The following is a 25,655-nucleotide window of genomic DNA, read 5'->3' on the forward strand; positions in this document are numbered from 1 at the left end:
AACACAGCATTTGTCTTCTCGATGTTTTCAGGCGTTTTCACCCTTTTTGTATGACCAGCATTGCCAACACTGTCTTCATGGATACTACCCATTCTCTCAAACTTACTTATCAAATTCTTGGTTATTAGTGCACCTGGAAATTGGTCACAAACTTCCTTTGAGCCCCAGTTGGGCTGTTATTGCCCACTTTGTAGGCCTCCACAAGTGTTATATGCTGAGGCAAGCTGCACCATGACTTTTCATGTGCAAATGGACGATAACAACAAGATGCGTGCACATGCACATGCTACTTTCCATGATGCTTCACGGTGAATTGTGCAGTTTGAATGTCCTAACCCTAACTGTTCAGAAGTTATGATGATTGTATTTCATATTGTTCAATAATTGTCATCATGTTACACGTTTGCATGAAGGAAACTATATTTATCTAATTTACATTGCAGGTCATCAGTGTTGCTTGAAGAGCATTGCTAGATTTCTTAAATGCTGTTCTCACTCTGATCATATTGTAATGATATCATTAACGTAATGTGCACGCTATGTAATGCCTTGAATTAGCTGCTCTGAGTATCTCCAAAATAAGGTGGGGAGATCAAAATTGTAATCTGTTGTATTTGTTCTGTACAAATGACGTATGTCACAAAATCTTGTTGGAAGTAAATGTCAGCCAAATCAATTTTTGAAAAAAATCTCACCATCCACCAGTTTAGATCCAATTCCTTCTGCCACTGCGTGGGATGTGAATGTATGAGTATACGTGATTGAGCATTTACTGCAGCTTTCAAATCATTGTATAATCTTATAGTTCAATTTGTTTATGGTGACCTCTGGGGCTGCCCACTGACTGAATTTAATAGGTGGGATTATTTCTAATACTTTTAATCTGTTGGGTGAACAGAGAAGTTTTATGCACAGTCAGCTGCTTGTAATTACTGTCCAAATCATTGGAGGAATTGAACTAGGTACAAGATATATTTGTTCTTTGTTTTATAACTCAAATAAAAAAAAAAGCATCTGAAAGAAATTATGTTAACACTTCTGGAAAGCTACTTGACCTCAAAGTGGAATTATTTGTTGGCTGTAGGTTAGAGCTTGGTGTTGTTCTTGTGGTGTAGGTTACAGCTTGGTGCTGTTCCCATAATTGTTTTAAACTTTCCTGCATATACTTGTTAATGTATGCCACTGGAATACAATCAGTTGTGTATGCCTGATTTCTGGGTACTTATTCCAAGTTTGTATACCTTGACTATCATGCTATGCATTCCTGTGCTTGACATGTGATATTTGTCACATATTTACAAGGATGTTGTGTGCTTATCCATCTGGGCTCTTGAAAAGGAACAAATACTCAAAAGTCAGCAGCAGTGCATAGTAAAGTACTCATTTCAACTAACTGTCTAATGGAAATGATGTCTTTCTTTGAAATATTCTCAAGCAAACTAACAAACAGAAAACTAATCCATTGATTAAGGATTAAGTTTTAACTGTGCAGCTATTTAAGTGATAGCTGCTGCTTCACAGTATCCTACACAGGATTTGTGCTAACTCCAGAAGTTTGACTAACAGTAAGCTTATTGTGCTGTCTTCTTTGCTTAAAACTCTATCAGGTTTAATTACTTGTGAGGCCCTTCTCTTTCCTTATGATAACCAATGTTTTCCAGAGACTAACAGTTTTATTTATTTTTTCTAATTACTAATCCCATATTTGTTTAATTGTTAGTGAATCTTCTCCAAACTGTTCATAGCACTTTTTATGGGGTTTGTATATTGTATGTAAATATTTTAAACCTAAAGTCTTGTGATGAGGTGTCAAGATGGCTTGTAGAGGGCAAGTGATTCTACACTGGAGATGAATATGGGTGCAGCAGAAGAAGGCAGTCCATGGATACAAATACCCTTTATTGTACATTATTTATATCAAGTGTTCACTGATGCTGTATCAAGCTCTTTGCATGTCTTGTGTTACTGAGTCTATAACAGAGCTGATGCTGGAAATTGTTGTCATCCCAGTGAAGGTGGTCAAGTGACAGTAGGGTGATCCAGTGCTCTGAACTCCACACCGGATGATCAATAGCTATGACTGGCTGCATTAGACTTCAGTGGCATAGGGCTGGTGGGACTTTGGTTCAAGCCTCAGAACATGGGGAGGCGTTTGGTTCCTGCTGAGTTGATCCGCATGGGTGCAAAGTGCAGGGCTGCCAAGAGATTTGGCAGTCAGGCAGTAGTCAAGGGTTCAAGGCTTGGTGACAGTGCTGGCAACTGTCATAGGTGCATCATTCTCTTTACAGCAGTGTCCAACACAGGTGGGCATCATAATGTAGATCAGCTGTCTGATGCTGACTTGCTGGCCCCAGGGAGTTATAAATTCTGCTGTTATAAGGCTGATTATGTGGATGTGGTAGCACTGCTGCATTCTTCGATTACGGATCTGATTGTTGCCATGTCAGAGTGGTGATGCAGCTTTTGGTTTAGGGTAATCTTTTTTCATTAGTCATTAACTGCAGTGGTATGTGCCCAGAACATGTTACTGTGGTTATAAGCACTGTTTGGTTCATTACAGTACTTATTTATGTATGCATTTATTTCATGTGCCAAGAATAGTGTCTTCAGGCCCTCTTTTACGTCTCACCAATGTCTTTTGTTAGTTAACAGTACAGTGTACACAATACTTGAGCTGTACACAATAATAATTGACACAGTAATGAATGTGTGGTTTATTAAAATTGTAATAAGTAATTTCCTCATGACATTCTTGTTAAAGTGAGTAGTGGCACACTAACAGAAATGCATGACAGCAGTACATAAAGAATCAAATCTGGAGAAGAAGGTTACTGGACTGGGAAATAGAGGGAAATAATGGAGCAAGGTTAGCAGTTGACATGAAAAAAGAAAATAGAAATAGCTAGGCTTGAGAGAAGATGTATAGTGTTGACAATGAAACATGAATAATGGTTCACTGTTAAACAGGTGGTATGTACTGAAAGGGATTCCTTGCCAGTTGTAATAGATGAAGCTTTAATCGCCTTTTAAATACAGAACGGTATTGAATGATACATTGGTTACTGGTTAATTTGTTGTAGAGTTGTATGACTGAAATGGGAAGGGAGATGGAAAATATTTACCATTACGCGTAGGTATGACCAAGGTGCTGGATGTTTCAGATCTTCATTTGCAGCTATGAAATAATGATAGGTATTTGATTTTTTAGGAGAGGTGTTAATGAGTCAAATGACTAAGAACCTGACGTACAAAATAGAGCATGTGAAGGTCACGTCCAGTTATGTCCAATGTAAATGAGTTTGTGAAGGACTGACATGTATATATCTTATAAAGTCATTCAAGGCTATCTCAAGTGGTCTTGAGTTTTCACTATTTGTGCGATATTGAACTACATCACAGTAGTAAATATGTAATAGTACTACTGTCTCAACTAGTTATTGTCTTACATAGGCAGAAATATTTTTCTAAACTTTTGGATTGCATGCAATCAAGAGAGAGGTTTGCTACATGCTCTGAGAATAAGTTCATCCCGGGTTAGTTGCTCATACAAAACTAGACTGAGATTTTATTTTTAATAAGGCAATTGGACACCATCAAGGAGTATAGGAGGAACTGTTTCATGAAAATGTTGTGGATCAACTTTCATTTCAGTAGGAGGATAACCTGTGACTTCTTTGGGTTTAGTTTAAGCTCCAGGTTTTCTGCCCACTGTGATTCTGAATGAAGTTCAACATTCATGCTTGATATGGTATAAGTAATGTTTTTTGGACTGGTGTGTTGATAAAAGTGGATATCACTCATTAATATCAGTGTTTAAGATATCTGTTGTATCAAAGTATTGCACTGTTGAGGAATTCAGCTATTTCTTTTCCATTAATAATGTAGTGAAATAAACTCTGTCAAAATGGTCTCTTCACTCCTTTACATGGCATGTTTGATGTTGTCAGTCACTTTAGTTAATGCAGTGGCTGTGTCACAGTGTTTTATAAGTTTTAAAGCAGACCAAATGTATTCCAAGACCTTCAATATTGCAGGTAATATGCTGATCAGCCTACTGTCACCTAGTGATTTTGATGCTTTCTACTTGGTGAAATTTGTACCACTAATTTGAAAGATTGAAGGTGTCTGTAAGCATTGGAATAATAATTTGGGCACCAATACCTATGATCTTTCCATATTCCATTATTACATATTGCTACAAAAGAGTCTTGCAATTGATTTCTATACAGTGTGTGTAAGTAATTCATTTACTTATGAAGAAGAACAGGGGGGGGGGGGGGGGGAGGGGCACAAAACAATCCACCATGAAGGATTTATGTAAATTGGTAACAAATTAATATTCATACAGATATCGATAGAACATGGAAAATTGTATACTTCAGTGGCCGATGGATGAATGAGTGACGCTGCAGCACATTTTCACCATGCAGTTGGCAAGGATATTAAACATGAGACATGTTAATACCAGGACATAAAGTCATTGTGAATTTCATTTTGTGTATTCAGTTGGACAGTAACTATGCCTGACAGACAGGCACATGAACAATATACGTAGATGTCAGCATTTGAGAGAGGATGTGTAGTTGAGCTCAAAGAAGCTGGTGAAGTAATTGGCAAGACTCCACTTGAATAGGAGTGATGACACAATTCAGGGATTTTGGGAGGTATGGTTGAACAATGGCCAAACAAAGCATCTTGAACCATTGACCTAGAGGGACAGCAGAACGTGAGGACCAAGAAATTGTCAGAGAGCACTCAGAGCCACAGGTTCATCATAATCATTAATCCCAATTGCAAATGGCACTTCAGTGATCACAAGGACCATTAATGGGCAGCTCACAGAAGACCCTTGCACTAACTGCCATTGCCCTCTGTACATCAAGAAGTCTGTTTGCAGGGGTTCGGGCTCATTTGGCCTAGACTCTCATTGACTGGGGTACGATTGTCTTCAGTGATGAATTCCACTTCGAATTGAGCCTTGATGACCAGCAATGACATGTCTGGAGATGCCGTGCAGCAATGACATATCTGGAGATGCCGTGGACAGCGATGGGATACCAACCTGACTGTCACTCTCCATATGGCTCAACAACTGGGAGTGATAGTGTGGGGTGCCATTTCATTTTATAACTGGATCCCTTTGGTTGTTACCCGCAGCACTCTTACAGCACAGTGGTATGCTGTCACTATTCTATGCCCTGTTTTTCCCTTCATAGCAAGCCATCCTGGTCTTACATTTCAGCAAACTAATGCCCACCCACACATGGTGAGACTTTCTAGTGCTTGTATTCATGTTAGCCAAACCCTATCTAGGTCCCTGGATCTCTCCCCAGTTGAGTGTGTTTGGGGCATTACAGGGAGAACCCTCCAAACAGCTTGCAATTTTGACAATATAATCCATCAGTTGGACAGAATTTGACATGATATCCCTCAGAAGAACATCCAATAACTCTGCCAATTAATGTCAAGCGAAATAACTGCTTATGTAGGGGGCAGAAGCAGACCAATGTGTTATTCACTTTCTCAGTTTGTGAAGCTCTTTCTCTTGAATAAATCAACCAATTTTCCTGAAGTTATAATTATTTGTGTGTCTGTACATGTACAGCAGATCTACCAATTTCTGCCCCATTCAGATCCTGAAGCTATGCAACAGGATTTGACTTGCTGCATATAATAGGATGGGCATGCCTGATTTTGTGGTCACATTTGCTTTGCGTTACTTTGCTCTGTAGTCTCCTATATACAAAGTTCAGATACTGAGTTTTATCTGATGCTTCTGTGTGAAGCATCTCATTTATTCATTATCTGGTGTGGCTTCATAGTAAACCATGGAACAGGATTTCACTTTATTTTGAATGTTGAGGAATGTGTTTTGCATATGACAGCTCATTTCTTATATCACACCATTGGACATTGTGACTGACCTGATTTAAGTTTCTGTATATTTTTAGACGAGACTTCGTTGGTAGAACAGGTTGTAAAACTCATAAAAATGCACTGTTAGTAAGTGTATGTCGACATGAAAGACAAACAGCTCTGAGTCATGTCTCATCCTGTCCACGTCCAATGAGACCTGCTCTATTGCTAGTACCAGCTGCCTGCACGTGAGACAATGTCCTGTGTTCACTACATTAGACATTCTTCAGCAATAACTAAGGTTAAGGCTATCCAAGGTGTACATATTGGTAAATAAATACAAGAAATACTTAGGACTATAGTTCCTGTAGTCTCTTCAAAGGGAAACTGAAACAAGCTGTATAAACAAGTTCTAATTTGTTCATAATTAATACAAGCACTTATACCAATCCTAGAACACAAAAACCTTATACTTTGTGTGTGTTAATCAGACACAAGATGTTATTGTACATTATTCCTTTACAGAAAGTATTTATCCCAAATTAGCTTGTAGATCTCTCCATTTTTAATTAATGTATACACCTGTATTATCAAGAGGCTAAAGGCTTTCAGATTTGCAATTTCAAACAAATTCTTAGAATAAGCACCATAAAAAAACACTATAGAATAAAACATGTAGTATAAAACAATTAAAAAATAAAACAATTTTCAACCTTTATACATACCTCATCATTACCTAAAGTTTAAAATTTTTGTAATGGAATTTGTACATGTATAGTAATGTTCCTTTTGCTGTGAAGACAAGGTAAAAAAAGTTGTACACAAGGCTGAGGTTAAGTCTTGAAGTCTGTGGTGGGCTTAATTTTTGGGAGATCAATCCTCAAATTTTTGCCAGCAGTGTGTACATTTGTGTGCTTATTAAACTCCATTGTCTGTCATAAAATGTTATATGTGATTCCAGTTTTAAGAAATTTAAATTATGATTGTAGTGGTAGTAAAATGTTATTGTGTTTAGAACATTGTATGTATTGACAATATTTCCACATAATATAACAATTAATTATTTATATACACCCCTTTCAATCACCTGAATTGATTCACTACCAGAAATAACTTTAGTTACTTGAGATATCTCATTGTTTCATTCTCAAAAGGTTTCAGTGGTCTCAGAATAACTGTTTCCACTTTCATGCTCTACTTTGGTCCCATTTTTCTATATTTAATTTTACTGCATTCAAGGATCCCTAATTCCTCATGAATTTACACTGTAAAGATTAAGATGAAACCAAAAACAGACTAATTTTTAATGTTTTTAACCTGTGCTATAATGTAAGATATTTAAAACTTTGCTTGTCTGATTTCATGAATTTGTAGACAACAAACATTACTTAAGTGAAAACGTACAGTTTTACAAGAAATTTATGTTTTCTCTCTTTCTCAAAGACACACTGACTATACTTAGAAAACTAAACTTTCGCATTAGTTCACATATGCGAGTTCATCCATAAATAAATATGTATACACACATCTTACATGGAACTTACATGCCAAATATATCAACTTTCATCATATTTGAAAGAAAACATACACAATTACATGCATTAATGTATGATAACACCAATAGTTTCATAAACCTAATAATGCCATTGTGTCTAAAATATATGCCATGTGAGATTCAAGAGCCAAAGAATTTCCATATTAGGCATCTAGGTTTTCTTTATGGATGACCTCACCTCATGTCATGGTATTAATATCATTTTAACTGCTGGAGACCAGTCTACTTGTGAATGTGTTTCTGTTTCAGTTTCCTTCACATTTTAGTATGAAAGGCACACAATTTTAGCAATTGTTCATGTATGTGTATTTGTTCTGCACTAACTGTTAATACCTCCTGTTCTCACCCACTAAAGCCCGTTAGCCATGCTGATGGCTCTACTTCACAGGTAAAGTATAGTTAAGTGAATAATAAATTTGTATATTTTTATTAATTTAGAAATTACTTAAGGTATACAAACTTGGTATTGAAAAGTTTGGTATTTCATTCAGTGCTAAAAAAAATACATAGTGTTGTGTCAGATATTGGACCCAAAAAGTCTAATTAGCAATTTAATAGAACATTCTTTAATTTAGAAACATTTAAACAACAATTTTAAAGGTAAATAAAGTTAATTACTGTGATCAGTGGTAATGAATCTTCAGAAATATCACATGAAAAAAAAATCAGATACAACATGAGGAAAAATCTATATAATGATAATAAAGAAGTCACGTAACTTTAAGCACACTGTTCATCTCAAGTCAGATTGAAGGTATTAACCAATATTGTAACCTTATGAACATGAGCCTTCATTACGTCAGACTGACATAACTTAGTGTTTGAGGTTCTGTTATAGACATAAATTATCTCCTTATACCAATAATATGGAAAAATTATTTTATTTCTCTGAAAGAACAGAATCATGAGACCTAATTCCATGTATTACAGCTTTCTCATTGAACTTACTGAATAGGCTTCAGTAAATGACCATGAACACTTGTTTTTTTGACATACTCCTTTTCTTGTCCACTGTGATATTAGATTGGGAATCCACCTTTTTATGTGATTGGATCTTACAAGAATTCTACTCTTACATTACCTCATTTGAACTTCCAGTTTCCTTCCAATGAGGAAGCAAAAATGGGTGTATGTGTTGCAAAACAAATACTAGTATGCCAAGCTGTGATGACCAACCAGGTGTTAAATATTTAACTATCCTACTGAACACATTAAAAAACTGACAGAAAAAATATCTGCTATTTCCTTTACTTTTTTCTACTTCCAGTTGTGATGATCCAAATTGGCACCACTGTCTTATGTATCTGTATCACCCAAAGATTCATGGTATGTCTACTATTAAACATCATGTCTCTAGAATGCCCATCTACCTCTTTTTCCATCCAAATTATTAATTTTGTTCTAACAATTTGTAGACCTATCAGACCAATCTTGGAACCATGAATGTGGAACTCAGGAAATATCATTGGTCAACCAGTAATTTTATGAGTTCTTTGTAGGTAGTTTTGCTGAATGCATAAGGTGTCGAGCTGTGATATCATCCAAACTATTATGATGTATTTCAGGCCAGCCTTACGCCTAGCCAGAACTTTTTAGTTTGCTATGACAAATGAAGTTATTGTCACAGTTACAAAATCTTTCCCTACTGCTGACTTCCACTTTTAGTCAGTACAAATGAGGTAGCTCGCTGGCTTCTTGCCATGAACTCCAACATTGGACATCTGTGAGCTCACTGTGGGTTGAGAGTAGAATGACTGTAGAGGCCAGGCAAGGCTTGTTATATTATCACATGGATGAGTGTGCTCAGTGCACATGATTGGCTGCCACCAGCCAAAATGACAAGCCGATTGCTCATTGGCTGTCCATGAAACATGATGTTATCTGGCAAGTGATAAGCACACATTGAATGTGTGGAAAGGTAGCTCTATTAGCTACAGTACCCTCTTAAGGTCACTGTCGCTATTGGTCTTGCTGAATGGCTGCACCTTCTGATTATGCAACCACTGATAGTGTGATGTACAAAGGGATGTTGCCAATGAGCTCAAGAGGACATAATATCCCTCTCCCTCATGGAAGCAGAAGCAAAGCACTTTAGTGAGGTCTGGAATTGCAGCTGGTGACATCTGTCTAGTGCCCAGTTGTTGGTTGATGTCATAGTAGGTGGCTGCCTCTGGGCAGCCAAACAATGGAACACCCCTTTCTCCTCTGCTGGAAGGTGGGACAATGGCTCCTGGAAGTGAGAATGGTTCTCAAACAGGGACGAACCGAAGGAGATGATGCATGGGCAGATGGGTGGTTGGTGCATTCGGACCAATCTACTCACAACACTGGTGTGACAGTAAATGCTCAGACAGAGCACTGCACAGAAGGGGAGGGTTGCTGAGAGCACCAGGATTGTCGCAGCAGAAGATTGCAGACCTGGAGGCAAGGTGCAGCCCGTTGAGCTCATGAGACACTCACAGCGATGATGTGGCCCCAGGAGAAGAGCAAGTAGAAGGCAAGCTGAAGGGAAAAGAGGTGTCCACCCAAAAAACAGCAGCATTAGGACTCTTTGTCAGGGCTGGTCGCAGATGGAGGTCTGCCCAAGGTGCCACTGCAGGGGCGTATCCAATCAGCTGCATCAGATGAGGGAGATTCCTGCAGTACGAAGTGAGCATTGGGAGCCCAACAAAATGGGTAAGGAAGGCCATCCATCACATAGATTCACTGATGCATCTGGGTGAGGGGGTAGGGGGGGGGGCATCTGTTGGTTATCCCACCACATGACGTACAGATAGCTAGTGGAAGCATCCAGAATGGCCATCCAGATTGTATCCCAAAGTGGCCCCGTGGAGGGAGAGGAGAGCTAATACCCTGGTGTCAGTGACTCCAGTCCATTCAAGTAACGAAGCCACCATTTGCCACATCTGAGATTTGTACGTGGTTACTTAAATCATAGACACAGAAACTCAGATGCTGGAAAAGATCAAGGTTCCAAAATGTTAGCTGGTGTTCATGAGCGTACAACAAGAAACTGTGCTAGCACACTGATTGTACAAGACAATTACCACAAAGGGGCACATTGTGGTTATTGTATGAGACATTGGGAGTAACTAATGAAACCAGTGGTGGAGAACCAATAAAAGCATCAGTATTCACATTTGTAATAGATCTAGTATCTGTGTGAAAATTTAAAAAAATGTCCAACAACGTCCAAATTCGCAAAATTCAGTGCAACAAGTGAATATTATTTGGAATAAAATTAACATTTTAACAAACAGTTTTATCATTATCTACAGTATGTGTAGCAGAATTTACATTAGAACAAGTATTACCATTAGAACTTCATAATTGAATATGAAACAGCCTATTTGTGAGGTTGTCAATATAAGAATCACTTCCCCAAGCCTGAGGTGATGAGCCACATAGACACATTGGGTTACTTGAAACACCAGAAGGATCAATACAGCACAATTTGTGTGAACAAACATCAGTTTCATGAACCTGCAGGTAGAAAAAGAGACATTGTACGTTCTGAAAGGACAAGATGGCCTGATGTAGTGGATGAATCACTGAGTGCAAGATGACTGGCGGTGACAGGTGACGACGGCATGTGGCAAGTCCTTGTTCCATGGTGTAGCCCAAGGCCATGGTGGTGAGCGACCGTCAGATGAAGTGGAGTCCAGGTTCTGAGGCATAGCCCAGCGTGTAGCTGGTGGATGACCTGCAGGAAGGGTGTGGCCTAAGGTCAAGGTGGCTGACACTGATGATCTGGCTGATGACAGTTGTTAACAGCAGGACACTAAAAAGTCGTCTGAAACACCTCAGAATCATTGCATTGAAATGTCTGTGCAGGGCTTTGAGCTTGTTCAAAAGCATGCACTTTGGATAAACAGTTAGTTAATGAGGAGTTGCACAAGTGAATGAGGTTGTTACAAAACCATGAGTGTGGGGTACAAACAAGTAAAATGTCTTTGACCGCAGAACCTGCGTAAGACTTGGCGCAGTTCAGATTTCCACATATAAACTGACAATCATGGGTTAGGCCTTGCATGGAGATAACCTCGTATATGAATGAAAAACCTTATGGATTGCTGCAGCCACAGGAAGGTTTTCCTGAAAATATGTGTTTGGATGTTGCATTAGGTCTGTATAACTGCATTGACTCTGATGCTTATCTGGAAAAGGTCACTTTACAAGTTGAAACACAGGAGCAGCAGCAGTTGACAAGAAAAATGCATGCTTTGCTACATCACTATGAGGTCCATAAGCAGCAGAGTGTCAATCCAAGCAGTCCACTTGCCCCACTCCAGGTCGAATGGGGAAGCATGGAGGTGGACACTGAACGTCTAAGTTGTGGTGCAACTCGTCCTTCAGGTGGTGCAGCAGTTGACCCTGAGCAGCTACCAACTTGTCCAGCTTGGTCTGCAGGAACTGGTTCAGAGTAAACATGGGAACAGAGAAGTCCATTGATTTTGGCATTCGGAATAATACACAAACGATAAGGATCCATGGCATGGAACACAAAACTAATGCCCAACAAGGAGCAAATTACTGTCATGTAGATGGCCACAGATCAATGCAATGCACTGGAAAAGAGTCAACTAAAATGTTCACTACCTGAGCAATGCAGGAGAAGCAGAAGCTTCATACCACAATACCGAGGAGTTGCAAAATGTGTAGGTTTCAAATCAAAATTGGCTGCAGCACTGTTATGATGTGTTTATCTGTCCAGTAACTTATCACTACAATACAACTGCACCAGTGTAGTGTTGGAGAAAACTACACAAATAAACAGTCCTTTTTTATTTATTTATTTAGATGTGGAGGCCTCCCATGCCCACACCGGCATGATGACCAACTCAAAAGGTCTACTGCCATCTCTGCATAAGTTTTAGTTTCCACTAGAGTGAGTTGTCGCAGGATGTGGGTACTGTGATTTTTGCGTACATCTGGTTACGGTTAACCATTAATACATGCTCATCTGGAGATAGATTGAGTCGAAGTCGAACGAAGGGTAGCAGTTTGAAGGGCAGAGGAAAAAAAGGGCGAAGGCAAGAGCCAAGTGGAAAAAAAACCTCTGCAATAATTAGGTCGGGTGGTAAGAGCAGTAGCGGATGTCTTGCTGCCTGCGATAGGTCATGCAAGGGTAGGCTTTGTTAGTAGTGGCTATCATGCATGTCAATACCTTTGACATTGTGCAGTGCTGTTGCTCAGTGGCTGCCGCTGGGTGCTGGTGTTGAACTCTCGATCAGCATCAGCAACCTGCAACAGTTAGGTTTATCATTGTTTTGTGTCCGATAGGTCATATATCAGATGCACAGTGTAGGGTGATGTTGGCGATTTGTTTGTGCATCATTGGGCGAGCTCATCAGTTTCCCTGCTGTGGCCTGTCGGTTGGCTCTAATAGCAGCTGGTAGTTTCCAGTCAACGTTGCTGATATGCAGGAGCTTGCTGACGTTTGTTGCTTCTTGGTGTATGTTGGCTTGCCATAGGTGGTAATGCCCTAGCTAGTAGTTTCAAGGCGGCATTCATTGTGAAGATCCATGGTGCGTGTGCAGTGTGGAGCATTGCTAATGCTTCGTAACACTTTGTTCCATATGATCTGCAGGTGGCACAGTTGTGTAGGAGCTGCATATCCCCAGATGGGAGCTGCATACGTCATCAGAGGTCTAATCAGTGTCATGTATATGGTCCTCGACACCCTCCTATTCAGTGTGCTTCACCTATTGACCATTGGGTAGAGTTGTTTGAGCCTCACATGTGCTCTTTTGGCAATGTATTCGATGAGGTCCCCCCATGTAAGTTTCTGGTCCAGCCAGACACCGAGATATCTGACTTTCTCTTGGAAACGTATTGGGCGTGTATGTAGTATTATCTGTTACTGTGTTGATGTTTGCGCAGTAGTTTCGGTCTATATGTAAACAGAACTGCTTCACACTTGTTGACGTTTACTTTAATATGCCATCATTCCAACCGAGGCTTGGCAGTTCTGAGTGCCATCTGTATTCCTGAATTAATGTTCAATGGTTTCCAATCTTGTGCAAGGATGGCTGTGTCATCCACGTAGATGGCTAACGTTGTGTTTTGTGTTTCTGGGAAGTCGTTAATGTACAGGTTGAACAAGATGGACCCTAGGATGCTTCCCTGGGGTACTCCAGATTGGATACCACGTTGTGTTGATTGTTTGTCCTGCACGTCAGTGTTGAAACATCTGTTCATGAGATATGAGTGTATGAGACATACGAGTCCGTTCGGGAAACAAGCTTTGCTTAGTTTGCGTATAAGGTTGTTGTGCCAGAGATGGTTGAAAGCTTTTTCAGTGTTTGGGAACATGGCCCCTGTGGCTTTGTTCATTTTGTAGCTGTGTGTTATATATTTGACTATGTGGAGGAGTTGTCGTGTTGTTGAGTGGTGATCCCTAAAGCTGAACTGCTCCAGTCTTAATGTGTCATTGGCGATGCAGTGCCTAGTGATGCGTTTTAATATTACCTTCTCAACAATCTTGCTGAGTGAGCACAGCAGACTGATGGGTCGGTAATTTTGTGGGAGGGAGTAGTCTTTCCCTTGCTTCCTGAACATCAGGACCTTGGTCGCCTTCCAAATGTCAGGGAAGTGTTGGTGTTTTAGGATGGCATTCATTATGTGTGTAAGGTATCCTATGGCTCTATATGTGAACTCCTGGAGGACACAGTTTTGAATGCCATCAGGCCCAGGGGCTTTCCTGTTCAGGTACCATTACTGTATTTATTAGAACACTCAAACAGAACATAGAACCCTGGTATAGGCTGAACACAAATATCTCTTCCTGGAAGAGGTAGCTTCCAAAAACAAAGCCTGCATTCTGACGTATAGTGCAAGTCTGATTGCTCCTCTTGCAAGATTGTATACACCACTTTATATTCTGAGATGGCTTCGAAGACATCCACTGTACTGGCAGTGGTACCACTGACTGATGACTGTCACAGGAGGTAGCTCAGTGGTTTCTTGGTGTGGACTCCAAGTGTGGACTTCTGTGAACTCACTGTCCTCACTGTGGGCAGAGTGTAGACTGACTGTAGAGTCCCAGCAGTGCTGGTTATATTAACATGAGAACACTCTGTCTGCATGATAGGCTGCCACTGGCACAGAGGAGAGGCTGCTTGTTCATTGGCTCTCTGCACAATGTGATGTTATCCAGCGAGTGACTGGTCTCCACAGAATGCACAGCAGTGTAGTTCTGTCGGCTGCAGTTCCCTTTCAAGGCAGTCATCACTATCAGTTGTGCTGTATGATAGCACTTGCTGATTATGCAATTGGTGACGCCACACCGCACAAAGGGATATTGCCAGGCAAGTGCTGGAGTGTGTAATACAAATGTTCAAGAACCAGTATTAAGTGAATAGTCTAGTGATACTCTACACCCCCTGCATATTGCTCCCATAGGGATGCTGAGGACAAGATTAGTTTAATTACAGCATGCATAGAAGCAGTTAAACAGTTATTCTTTCCAAACACCATACACAAGAGGAATGAAAGGAACCATAATATATGGCACAATGGGAAGAATAATCTGCCATGCACTTCATAGTGGTTTGGAGAACATGTGTGTAGATGTAGACACCTACTCTCCTTGTTACAAACTTTCTTCTTTATCTTGTGTATCTGTCACTTTATCTGTTTTCACAATCCATTTAGTCTTTAAGTAATTCTTCACACTATCACCTACCTTTGTGTTTGTGTACACCTAACTTATCTTCTGTTTCCAGTATTTGTCTAGTCAGTTGCCTACATGTCAATTTAGAATTAAGCTAATTCATACAATTTTTACTTCCAAGTTACACCATATATCATGTGTGCCTTTTTTAGTGGGGATTTTAAATGATTTGTTCTTGAGAGCTGTATGTTTATGTTTGGTATTAATTTTCTTTCATATTTGGCTGAAATGAAATTACCCCTATTATTTTGTTTCTGCTATTTTACTCCCATTATTTCAATTTCAGACTTTTCTGGTCATGTGTTTCAAGTTGGAAATTTAACACAATTATTCAGTGACAGGCTGATTTGGTAAATTATGCAGAAGTGCTCTGTCCATAAGTGAAATTTTGTGTGTATTCTTTCTTTTAATTGTGAAAGATTTATCACCACTGTTCATAATTTGTAGGACATTAGTGAATGTTATTGCAGTTTGCAGTTGGGTCCAAACACTGAACATATTGCATTAATATAATTGCTTCTGAACTGTGAAGCATGACTTTTAAAGACATATTATCATGTGAGTAAGAATTTGATTATCAGGCAATGAAAAGGCAATCTGAAACAGAAAAATGTGAAAGTAATTGAAAAATCAGGTAAATCTTATTAGACTTTGATTTATGATCAAAGAGGCTATTTTTTCTGCATCTATTACTTTCACTTAAATGGTTATAATACCTGCATCTCAAATAATGACTAAAGTCAAAGGCACTGATCGGTACCATTGCTCACCATTTTTAAGTTCTTGGGAAAATGGGGAAACCTTCCTCAGTGTGTAAAAAATATTCTCCATTTGGCTCTTTAAATTGTTTTCCTGTATAGATCTATCATTAAATTTGTCTTATGTGTGACAGCTGCACCCTCAAAGAGAATGATTTTTTCTTATGGGAATGGTTTTCCTTAGAATATTTCAAACTGCTTAAAGCTGAGTTGTCATTAAGTGTTAGTATGGACTATGAAGAAAATATTTTATGCCAGAAATGAACTGGAAAATGATTTTAATTGGTACAGTCCTTGTAATGAGGAATGGTGACATTATGTAGTTTCTTTTTTCATTGGCTTCCAACTAAAATGATAAGTTGCATTTACAGTGCTTAATCAGACAATGGAAAATTGAGGATGGAATAATGACAATATTATGAAAAAGGTAGTGGCTACTCACATATAGCGGAGATGCTGTGTCGCAGATAGTCACAACAAAAAGGCTGCTGATAAAAGCATCCAGCCAAACAGGCCTTCCTCAGAATTAGACAACATACAGGGTGGTGCACGAAATGTGTTACCAATTGTTTCTTTCACAATTTATGACACACATTAGATAACCCACTGGGATCTCTACAGCAGTACCAGCAGAGCTTGGAAAAACAAATGAGTTACAAAATGATGTGTAATTCATGATACTGCCGCTAGGAGGCTACTAAGCAGCAATGGCTGACAATGGAAGACTGACGACACAGCAACGATCGGCAATTGTGTTCCTTTTTCATGAAACAAAAAGCCTTGTTGTGACTCAGAGGCGTTTTCGACAACATTTTAACACACGGTGGGTCCCTTGCAAGAAGACCATCCACAGGTTGTATGATAAATACAGGAAGGAACAGGAAGGAACAGCATTGGAAGTGAAGCGACATCGGCCTAAGCCTGTTTGTTCGCTGGAGAATATTGAAGCGGTACGAGTTGCTGTACAGAGAAGTCCCGGGAAATCATGTAGAAAGGCAGCAGTGCAACTGGGAATATCTAGATGCTCCATTCAACACATTCTTAAAGGTGACCTTCATATGTACCCATACTAGATGACCTGTGCACAGAAGCTCACTGAAGAACACAAGCAGCAGAGACTACTGTTTGCTCAGTGGGCGGAGGATAGGGAAGAAACTCTCAACAACGTTTGGTTTTCAGACGAGGCACATTTTCATTTAGATGGTGTGGTTAACAAACAAAATGTACACTTTTGGGCCACTGTGTTTCATGAACAACAGTGTGGGCAGAAATTTCCAGCCACGGACTTATTGGACTCTTTTTCTTTGAAGAAACTGTGAACAGCGAGCATTATTTGAGCATGCTTTGCAATAACTTCATTCCATAGCTTCTTGCTACTGCCTTGCCCTTCAACATGCAGTGGTTCATGCAAGATGGAGCAAGGCTACATACTGCAAACACTGTGTTGGAGTTTTTACATTAGCATTTTGACATGCAGATCATTTCACTCAGGTTTCCAGGTTGCTTCAGTGATGGACAAAATTGGGCCCCCAATAGTCCAGACCTCAATTCATGTGACTTTTTTCTTTGGGGGTACCTAAAGGAAAAAATTATCCCGAAATGTTCACATGATATAATGGAGCTCAGAAGACTTATTCTTCAAGCTTGCAGTGAAATTACGGAAGACATGTGCCGTAGGGTAATCACTAACTTCTGTGTTTGTTTGAAGGAAGTTAGGAAACAAAATGGTGGACATATTGAGCATGTGTTGAGTTAGAACAAATCTCCATCAATGGCTCTTCATTGTAGTATATGTTCCTTTTAGATTGTATTGACAACAAAGTTTATATTCAAAAACAAAATGGTAACACATTTCGTGCACCACACTGTACACACTAATTCTGATGAAGGCCTGTTTGGTCAAAAACTTTGTTCAATGCAAATCCAACTCACACACACGCTGTATATGTGAGTTGCATTTGTGTAAGTGTGTGTGTGTGTGTGTGTGTGTGTGTGTGCGCGTGCATGTGTGTGTTGTCTAATTCTGATGTTGTGTTTGGCTGAAAGCTTTGTCTGACAACCTTCTTGTTGTGCCCATCTGTGACTCAGCATCTCTGCTGTATGGTGAGTAGCAATTGTCTTTTTCATAATGTTGCCATTTACTGGTTTAATGTGTTCAACAAGGCTGCATTGCTAAGATGAACGGTGATTTTTAAAACTAAAGACTACACACACCCTACTCAAAATTTACAAAACCGAAACCTGAGTATCTCAACAATTGCAGCAGAAAGCAATATCTCTTTAGTGACTGAGAAACATTTTATCTTGAAGAAAGATATCTAGGTTATTCAAGCCAACAAACTCTTCCATTTTTTAGTGTGATTAGATGGCTGTACTGTCTCAGGTATAGGTCAGATATACCACCCCTCAACAAGTGACACTAATTTGTTATTTTGAGATGTGAATAGTGTAGGCAATTGTATTAATGATTTATGTTAGGAACGTTAACATTTTGTGATGCAGGAAGTTAGATAAATAGATTTTGTTTGATGGGTATTTCACATGGCCAATTTTTGTGAAACCTGTTTGCAAGAAAAGATTTAGTAAGGAGAAAATACATTACATATAGGACCAGTCTGCAGATGATGAATGAGTACAAAATTAAGGGAGATCTTGCAAGTTACTAACAAGATTTTTAACTATCCCTTCTTATTTGCAGTATGGTTTAACCATTACCTAAGTTAATAATGTAAAATCTTTGATGGGAGTAATTTAATTGATTTAATTAGACAGCCTTTGTTATGTTACTGAAAAATTGCTAGCTAGAAATTGCAAAAGCTGACAATGCTATGCAGAAATATATTTAAAAAATAGGTAATCACTATGCCAGTGTTTGGAACAAAGACCAGAATAATGACAGTTTATAATGTCACTGCAAAGAGCAATGGCTGCTTCATTATCAGAGAGTATATGAACTTTAAGGAATCACATAGTGACATGCCCTTTTATTCATTTTCCCTTTCCTACAGGCGTTAAATGTTGTGTATTGGTCTTGGTTTTCTCAATAATTTTCAAAATTTAACTGATGCACTGCAGAAAGAAAAGAATAGTGCTGTACAAGTTTACCTTCATATAAATTAGCTTTAAATAAACATATCTGTGTCACATATTCTTACCTTTTTCCTCACTCTTAACTACTTGTATGGCAGCCATCGTGTGTCATAAATGACTTCATTATTAGTGTCACCCATAAAGTAGCAACCTAACACCTAACTAGCAGTGAGGAAGCCTTTTGAAAAGAACCTGCTCCAGCACTCGGTTCTGGCAAAGCAATTTTGTACATGTTGATGTGCATGGAAATGGTTGTGGCTTAGCTTACTTGCCTTAGATAAACTTCATTTACAGTAAACTGTACATGAAGGATATACTGTCAAGTATTATGAAAGAATTCACTAATGCTGCATAATTAAGTGTAGCATCTCTTCTCACTTGATAGGCTTAGTTTATTTAAGCCACAAATAATCTATCATTTTTTTCACACACTTTAAATGTTGTTTGGATATACAATTGTTAATTCCTTGCGATTGCAATGCAAACTGGTTAAAAAAATATGTAATCATGATAGTTTGCTGTATCATCGTGATGTTTTTTTCTGCACATACAGATTAAAGTTAAGGCTATTTTGGGGGAGAAATGTTTCATCCCATTAGAGCCTAACAGGTTTTTGTGCAGATGCATTTGTGTACATCTGTAGCTAAAATAAACTGTTAAATCTGCGCGTTTGTGTGAATTCTAAGGGACAAAACTGCTGAGGTCATCAGTCTGTTGAATCTGCATTCTGTGATGTAATGGTATGTGAGAAGCAGGCAGAACATGGCAAGCTAAGAGCCAGAGAAACATAAAAGCACAGTGAATATTAAACCACAACAAATCCATGCAGTATGTAATGTTAAGCAAGTTATTTTTGTTTTATATAGTTTGTCTCATCAGAAGTTTCAATGACGTTATATCATCTCATAACTTATTTCCCATTGTGTTTTCTGTATAAAGCAACTTCACGGGCTGAATCTATTTTAAAGAGTGGAGAGATCTGGGAAAGTTTCAGTTTCTTTGTGAACTTAAATATGAGTGTACTGTACCTTCTTATCATCACTTATGAGGGACATAATTATTACAAAATGTTTCAGATTGTCTTTTCAATTTCATTCACATTTCTTGCAGACACTAAAATGTGTTTTATATGCCATTTCCATGTTAATTGGTTTTTGTTCACTGACACTAGGGTAGCAAATAGAGATCAACCATATTTTTGACCATAGTGCTGCAAAAGAATTATCATTTAAAGAAGTTCAGTGTTTAATATGGTTTTTCATAAAATTTCACCCTGTATATTGTAGTATCCACTAAAAATTAAAATTCTATGCACTCTGGATGCAGTAAGTATTATGTTCATTACTGAAAAGCATTTTGTAGTTTCTTGTTATTTGAAAGTGTGGTTATGCTCTTGTTATATAATGCAATGTATGAGTAGTTTCCACTATGCATTATTTTGCTTTTCCCCAACAAACCATATTTCTTTCTCAGAAAGAAATGCTAATTTTTAATGTTTTTAATTTTTTCAATGACTTAATTAATGTATTTCTTATATTATTTGTAGCTACCATTGCCAAGCTTATACCACAAATTATACAAATGTGTTTTACATAAAAATTAATGTGTAGAGGAGTGTGTAGATACATGTAACATATTTCTCAATGAAGTAAAATACAAATGATAAAATCTGTACCAAATTTTTTGAGGTACTGATACACTATTCAAATGATATTCCTAGCTCCATCTGACCTGCGATCTATCAGCCTGTTGCATTCTGGAAAATGAATTACAGTAACAAATCCACAGTAGTGCATTTGTGAGGCTATAAATCTTCACTTACTACTTTGTGACTGTGACCAGGCTGAAAATGTTTTGGCCATCAGGTTTTGCAGAGCAGAAAACAATATTTCTGGCCAGAAAGAAACTTATTAACAGGTATTTTCTTTTGATATTTCCTGTATCTAGAAGGAGAGCTGTCATTTATCAAATATGTTTTTACATTAATAAATTTCACATCCTTACAGGTCTTCCAGCAGGCTGGGGCCTACAAAAGAAAATCTCTTGAGCCTTTATTGTATGTTTATATTTCTTCCTTTTTTAGGTATGAAATTTAGTTTATGAAGTTCATTTTGACTTAGGCAGAAATATTGGTTATCCATATTGACTGCAGAAAGAAGTCATTTATGATTGTGTTTTAAATCATTGTGACTGCCGTGTGTGAAAAATTTATGTAAAACATTATAGATATTGCATGTTACAAGAAAAAGCACATAAAATAGTATTGAATATGTGTACATGTTCTTGAAGGAGGGGTTTGTGAAAATCGTAGTTAATTTGTACATATAAGGGATGATAAGCAGTTGTATTTAAAGTTTGATACACTTCAGTTTACCTGTAAATTGCTTTCCTGCTTTCCTCCATCAGATTACAAAAGAAAATTCTATAGTTCAAATTCTGTGGACCATGTCCCCTTCTTCTTCTTCTTCTTCTCCCCCCCCCCCCCCTCTCTGTCTCTCTCCCCCCCCCCTCCTTCATCCCCTTCCCCCCCTCCCCCCCCTCATCCACCACCGCTTTCATTAAATCATAAAGTATTCTGTGCATCATTTGTGTCTGGAGTTATTATTTTTATCTGCTTTCTTATTCATAGACACTCATGGTCAGGTGAATTAAATAGACCTACACAGTAGCATTCACCATCCTCTTTTTCCTTCATGATAACAGCAGTTGCCAGTCATAGAATCCACAAGACACTGGAAGTGTTTGGGTATCATTCTGATCCATGAATGTTCAACTGCTTTCAGTAAGTCACAGAGATTGTTCAGTGTCCAAATTTTACAAATTTCTTATTATGTAAATTGAAAGTGGGGAGAGGAAGGGGAGAAAAGAAAGGGATAGAACTATTGCTGTCAGCTGCATCAAGACTTAATGCAGAATCAGTGGTGCCAGGTGAAAATGTGTGTCAGACCGGGATTCGAACCTGGGATCTCCTGTTTACTAGACAAACATGTTAACCACTGTGGGATCTGGGCACAGTGTTTATCACAATGGCTCTATTTTGACATGCCTCTCAGCCGACCCACATTCCCACCTATCTGCAGTCCCCTTCCACATTCTCCATGCTCGCTACTTTGACATTGCCACGGGAGGTTGGACATAGTTATGCAAGTCCAAAAAACAGACACCATGCATCCATATAATTGATTCACATCTGTGGGGAATGAATCCACTACCTTCAGTTGAGATATACAACTATAGTGGACCTCCTGCGGAAATCTCAAAATAGCAAGCTTGGAGGACACGGATGAGGACTGTGGATAGATGGCCCCCAGTGGGAATGTGGGTTGGCTGAGAGGCATGCCAAGCTAGTTTGTGCAATTGTGATAAACACTGTGTTAAAGTGGTGCAGTTGTTAACGTAACTGCCTAGTAAGCAGCAGATCCCAGTTTGAATTCTGGACCGGCACACATTTTTGTTTGTCATCACAGATTCTTCAATTTACATAATATGTATCACAGCTGCAAATTCCACGTGGTATCTGTTCTTTCGGACATGTCTAAAAAACAGACACTGTGCATTAACATAGATACACATTTCACTCAATAGTGTGCCAGATGATGTCAATGGGATTGAAGTCAGGTGAAAGCCTCATGAGCCCTCTTATGCTTATCAAGAGATCCTTAAACCATTGGGACACAATTTGGGATTGATGGCATTGTGCATTGTCTTGCAGAAGATAAGCCACTTGTTAGGGTCCTGTTGGCAAAGAAATGAATGCATGTTATTGGACAGTAGATTCCCATATCATTCACCCCATTTAGAGATGATGGAAGTTGTATCAGGAACTCGAGTTCAACCAACGCAAACATCCCACACATGAAAATATCTCCACTATCTACTTAAACGTTGCATGTTGGCAAGTGGAAGACATTATCTCATGTAGCTTCAGTGTATGTTTGTCCTGCCCCATCAGAATGTACAAATGTGTGCTGAAACTCATTCGTCCAATAACATTTCCTCATGTTTACTTCTGGACTTGGTGGAGAGAGATCCACATGCAGTGGTCATTTGTGTACTTTATAGCAAGGAGATGGTTTTAGATGGTATGACTGCTGAGCTGTTATTCCAGCAGTGAATTAGTGAGTGAATTGATACATTGTAGTTTATCTGATCATTGCTACAAACCAAAATAGTCAACAGAAAGTTCTGTCATCTACATGTTTCTAAGTGCAGGTGACACCGGCAGTGACAGTATTCCCAGAATCGAGGCATTAGTAATACACCTTTCATATAGTGGCATGTGGAAAGTCCAGTGACTGCATGACCCACATGCATCAGGCATCCACAATCTGACTGTGATCAAATTTACTGATAAAGCATGTAACATACACAGTGCAATTGACTGTCATTCCAACATCCAATATAAGGTCTGCTGATATCATAGTCACGAAACATATTGAACTATTCTGTTTGCTGTGCTGACAGGAGGCCTCTCTTCAAAAATTATTTTCTCAACTGCTCATCAGTGTACACAATGAGTAAGCATATAAAAAAATTGAGGCTGTACTAAAGCTGCAGATAAGTAAATAAATATGGCAAAGATTAATGTAAATGGATTAGCAGTCTTTCAAACTTTGCTACTGTTTCTTTGAAATGTCTTAAGAATGGTATCAGAATATAACATATAATTAAAATGGCATGCAATATGCAGAGAGCATCAGTGGAGAAGAATTGCATCAATAAATCCCACGTAAGCAATGGGTGAAGGTAAGGACCATTCTTCAGACTTCCTTTAACATATTCTTATGAGTTACCATTTTAACAGAACAGCTACATTGTATTTTGTATAGTGCTTTATTTCAACAATTTTTAAATGTAGCTGTGCTGGCTGCAGTGACTGACAAATAGAATGCAAACTTTATTTCAATATAAATTGATAAGGATGAGTCTTCTGTTCCTCACTGCAGCTAATTAACTTGAAAATTCATCCTTATTCTGCATTCTACCTCCCCATCTCCTATGTTCTTGTAGCTGGCTATCACAATGTGTATGTTTTATGGTGAACATTACTGTTCAGATTTGTTCTGTGGGAGTATGTAGTCATCGTCTACATTTACAGACCGCAAGCCACCATACTGTGCATGGTAGAGGGTATCTTGTACAATTGCTAATCATTTCCCTTCCTGTCCTAAATAGAGCAAGAGAAAAATGACTTCTATATGTTTCCATATGAGACCTAATTTCTTATATTTTCTCTTTATGGTCCTTACATGAAACATATGTTGGTGGCAACTGAATTGTTTTGCAGTCAGCTGAAATGTTGGTTCATGAAGCACCTCCATAATATTTGAGTGATGACTGAACCTATTGGTGACAAGTCTAACAGCCTGTCTCTGAATTGCTTCAATCCAACCTGTTGGGGTTCCAAAACACTTGAGCAATGCTCAGGAATTGGTCGTACTGATGTTCTATACACAGAGTCTTTTATTGATGAACTGTACTTCCCTAATTTCTTCCAATGAACCGAAGATGACCATTTGCCTTCCCTGCTACCATCCGTATGTGCTCGTCTTCTCAAGAGACAGTGAATAAATTTAAAAACTCAAGTCAGTCATTTACAGGGTGTAAATTTTAAGTTGACAAACCAGAATAACTCAAAAAATAAGCTTCACATGAAAAAATTTGTAGAATCCAAAGTTGATTATTTTTGAGGGGGACATCTGCTGCTGCTAAAATTAGCTCACCGCCCCAGCCCCCAGGGAGTGGGGCGGGAGGCAACTTTAAAATTTAAAATGGGAACACCCATTTTTTATTGCCGAATCAGATTCTACATAAAAAACTACATACATTTTATCTTAAATATTTGTTTTGAGTCTTGGTAGTTGGCGCTGTAATTCAGGAAAATCCATGTTCTCATTTTTGCATGGAAAATGGTTACGGATAAATAAAAAATACTTATTTACTTCATAAATTTTCATTTGCTAAAACTAAAACTCTCCCTCTCTCCCCATAGGGTGGGGTTTGAGAGAGAGAAATTAAGAGTTTTACAAATGTTGACCCACCCTATGGGGAGGGAGGGAGAGTTTTAGTTTTAGCAAATGAAAATTTATGAAGTAAATAAGTATTTTTTATTTATCTGTAACCATTAAAGTTGCCTCCCGCCCCATCCCCAGGAGGCTGGGGTGGCGGGCTAATTTTAGCACCAGCAGATGTCCCCCTCGAAAATAATCTACTTAGGATTCTACACATTTTTTCTTGTGAAGCTTATTTTTCAAGTTATTCTGGTTTGTCAACTTAAAATTTACACCCTGTATATAGCATACTCTTCTCATAATTTCCCTTTCTATTAAAGCACATACTCTTTTATTTACATTTCCTGTTTTAGTAGCAGTTCCTGCATTGCGTTATTCACTGCATGCAATGTTTGAAGAAATATAAGGTGTATAATTGATAAGTTGACAGTCGTGCAGTATTTTCTGTTAGTTTGACGTTTATTTTGTAACACTGATTTCCACTGTTATAATCTCTAAAGTGCAATATATTTAGGAAATGTAGAAAAACTATGATGGTAAGGAGACTTCAGACTGATAGTCTTCTATGTCTGATCATTGTCAAGGAATCCTGCATGAAGTACCATGAAATGAGATGTGTGATTGCCAATTTTACTACTTGTCCTTTTATGAATAGTTAAGGAAGAGAAGAAAGAAATAAGAGACAAAAACAATGCATTACCTACAGGCGC

General features: G+C 38.5%; 1 protein-coding gene across 1 annotated transcript in view; it reads left to right on the plus strand.

The window, feature by feature from the left end:
• The window catches only part of LOC124795457 (voltage-dependent calcium channel subunit alpha-2/delta-3), a 496,470-nt gene that overhangs the window by 363,953 nt on the left and 106,862 nt on the right, over nucleotides 1-25,655 (plus strand). Inside the window, exon 18 of the mRNA XM_047259484.1 lies at nucleotides 7,767-7,799. Coding sequence (XP_047115440.1) covers nucleotides 7,767-7,799 — 33 coding nt within the window. The remainder of the gene's footprint in view (nucleotides 1-7,766; nucleotides 7,800-25,655) is intronic.

The sequence above is a fragment of the Schistocerca piceifrons genome, chromosome 4 (assembly GCF_021461385.2).
Source record: "Schistocerca piceifrons isolate TAMUIC-IGC-003096 chromosome 4, iqSchPice1.1, whole genome shotgun sequence".
Classification (NCBI taxonomy): domain Eukaryota; kingdom Metazoa; phylum Arthropoda; class Insecta; order Orthoptera; family Acrididae; genus Schistocerca; species Schistocerca piceifrons.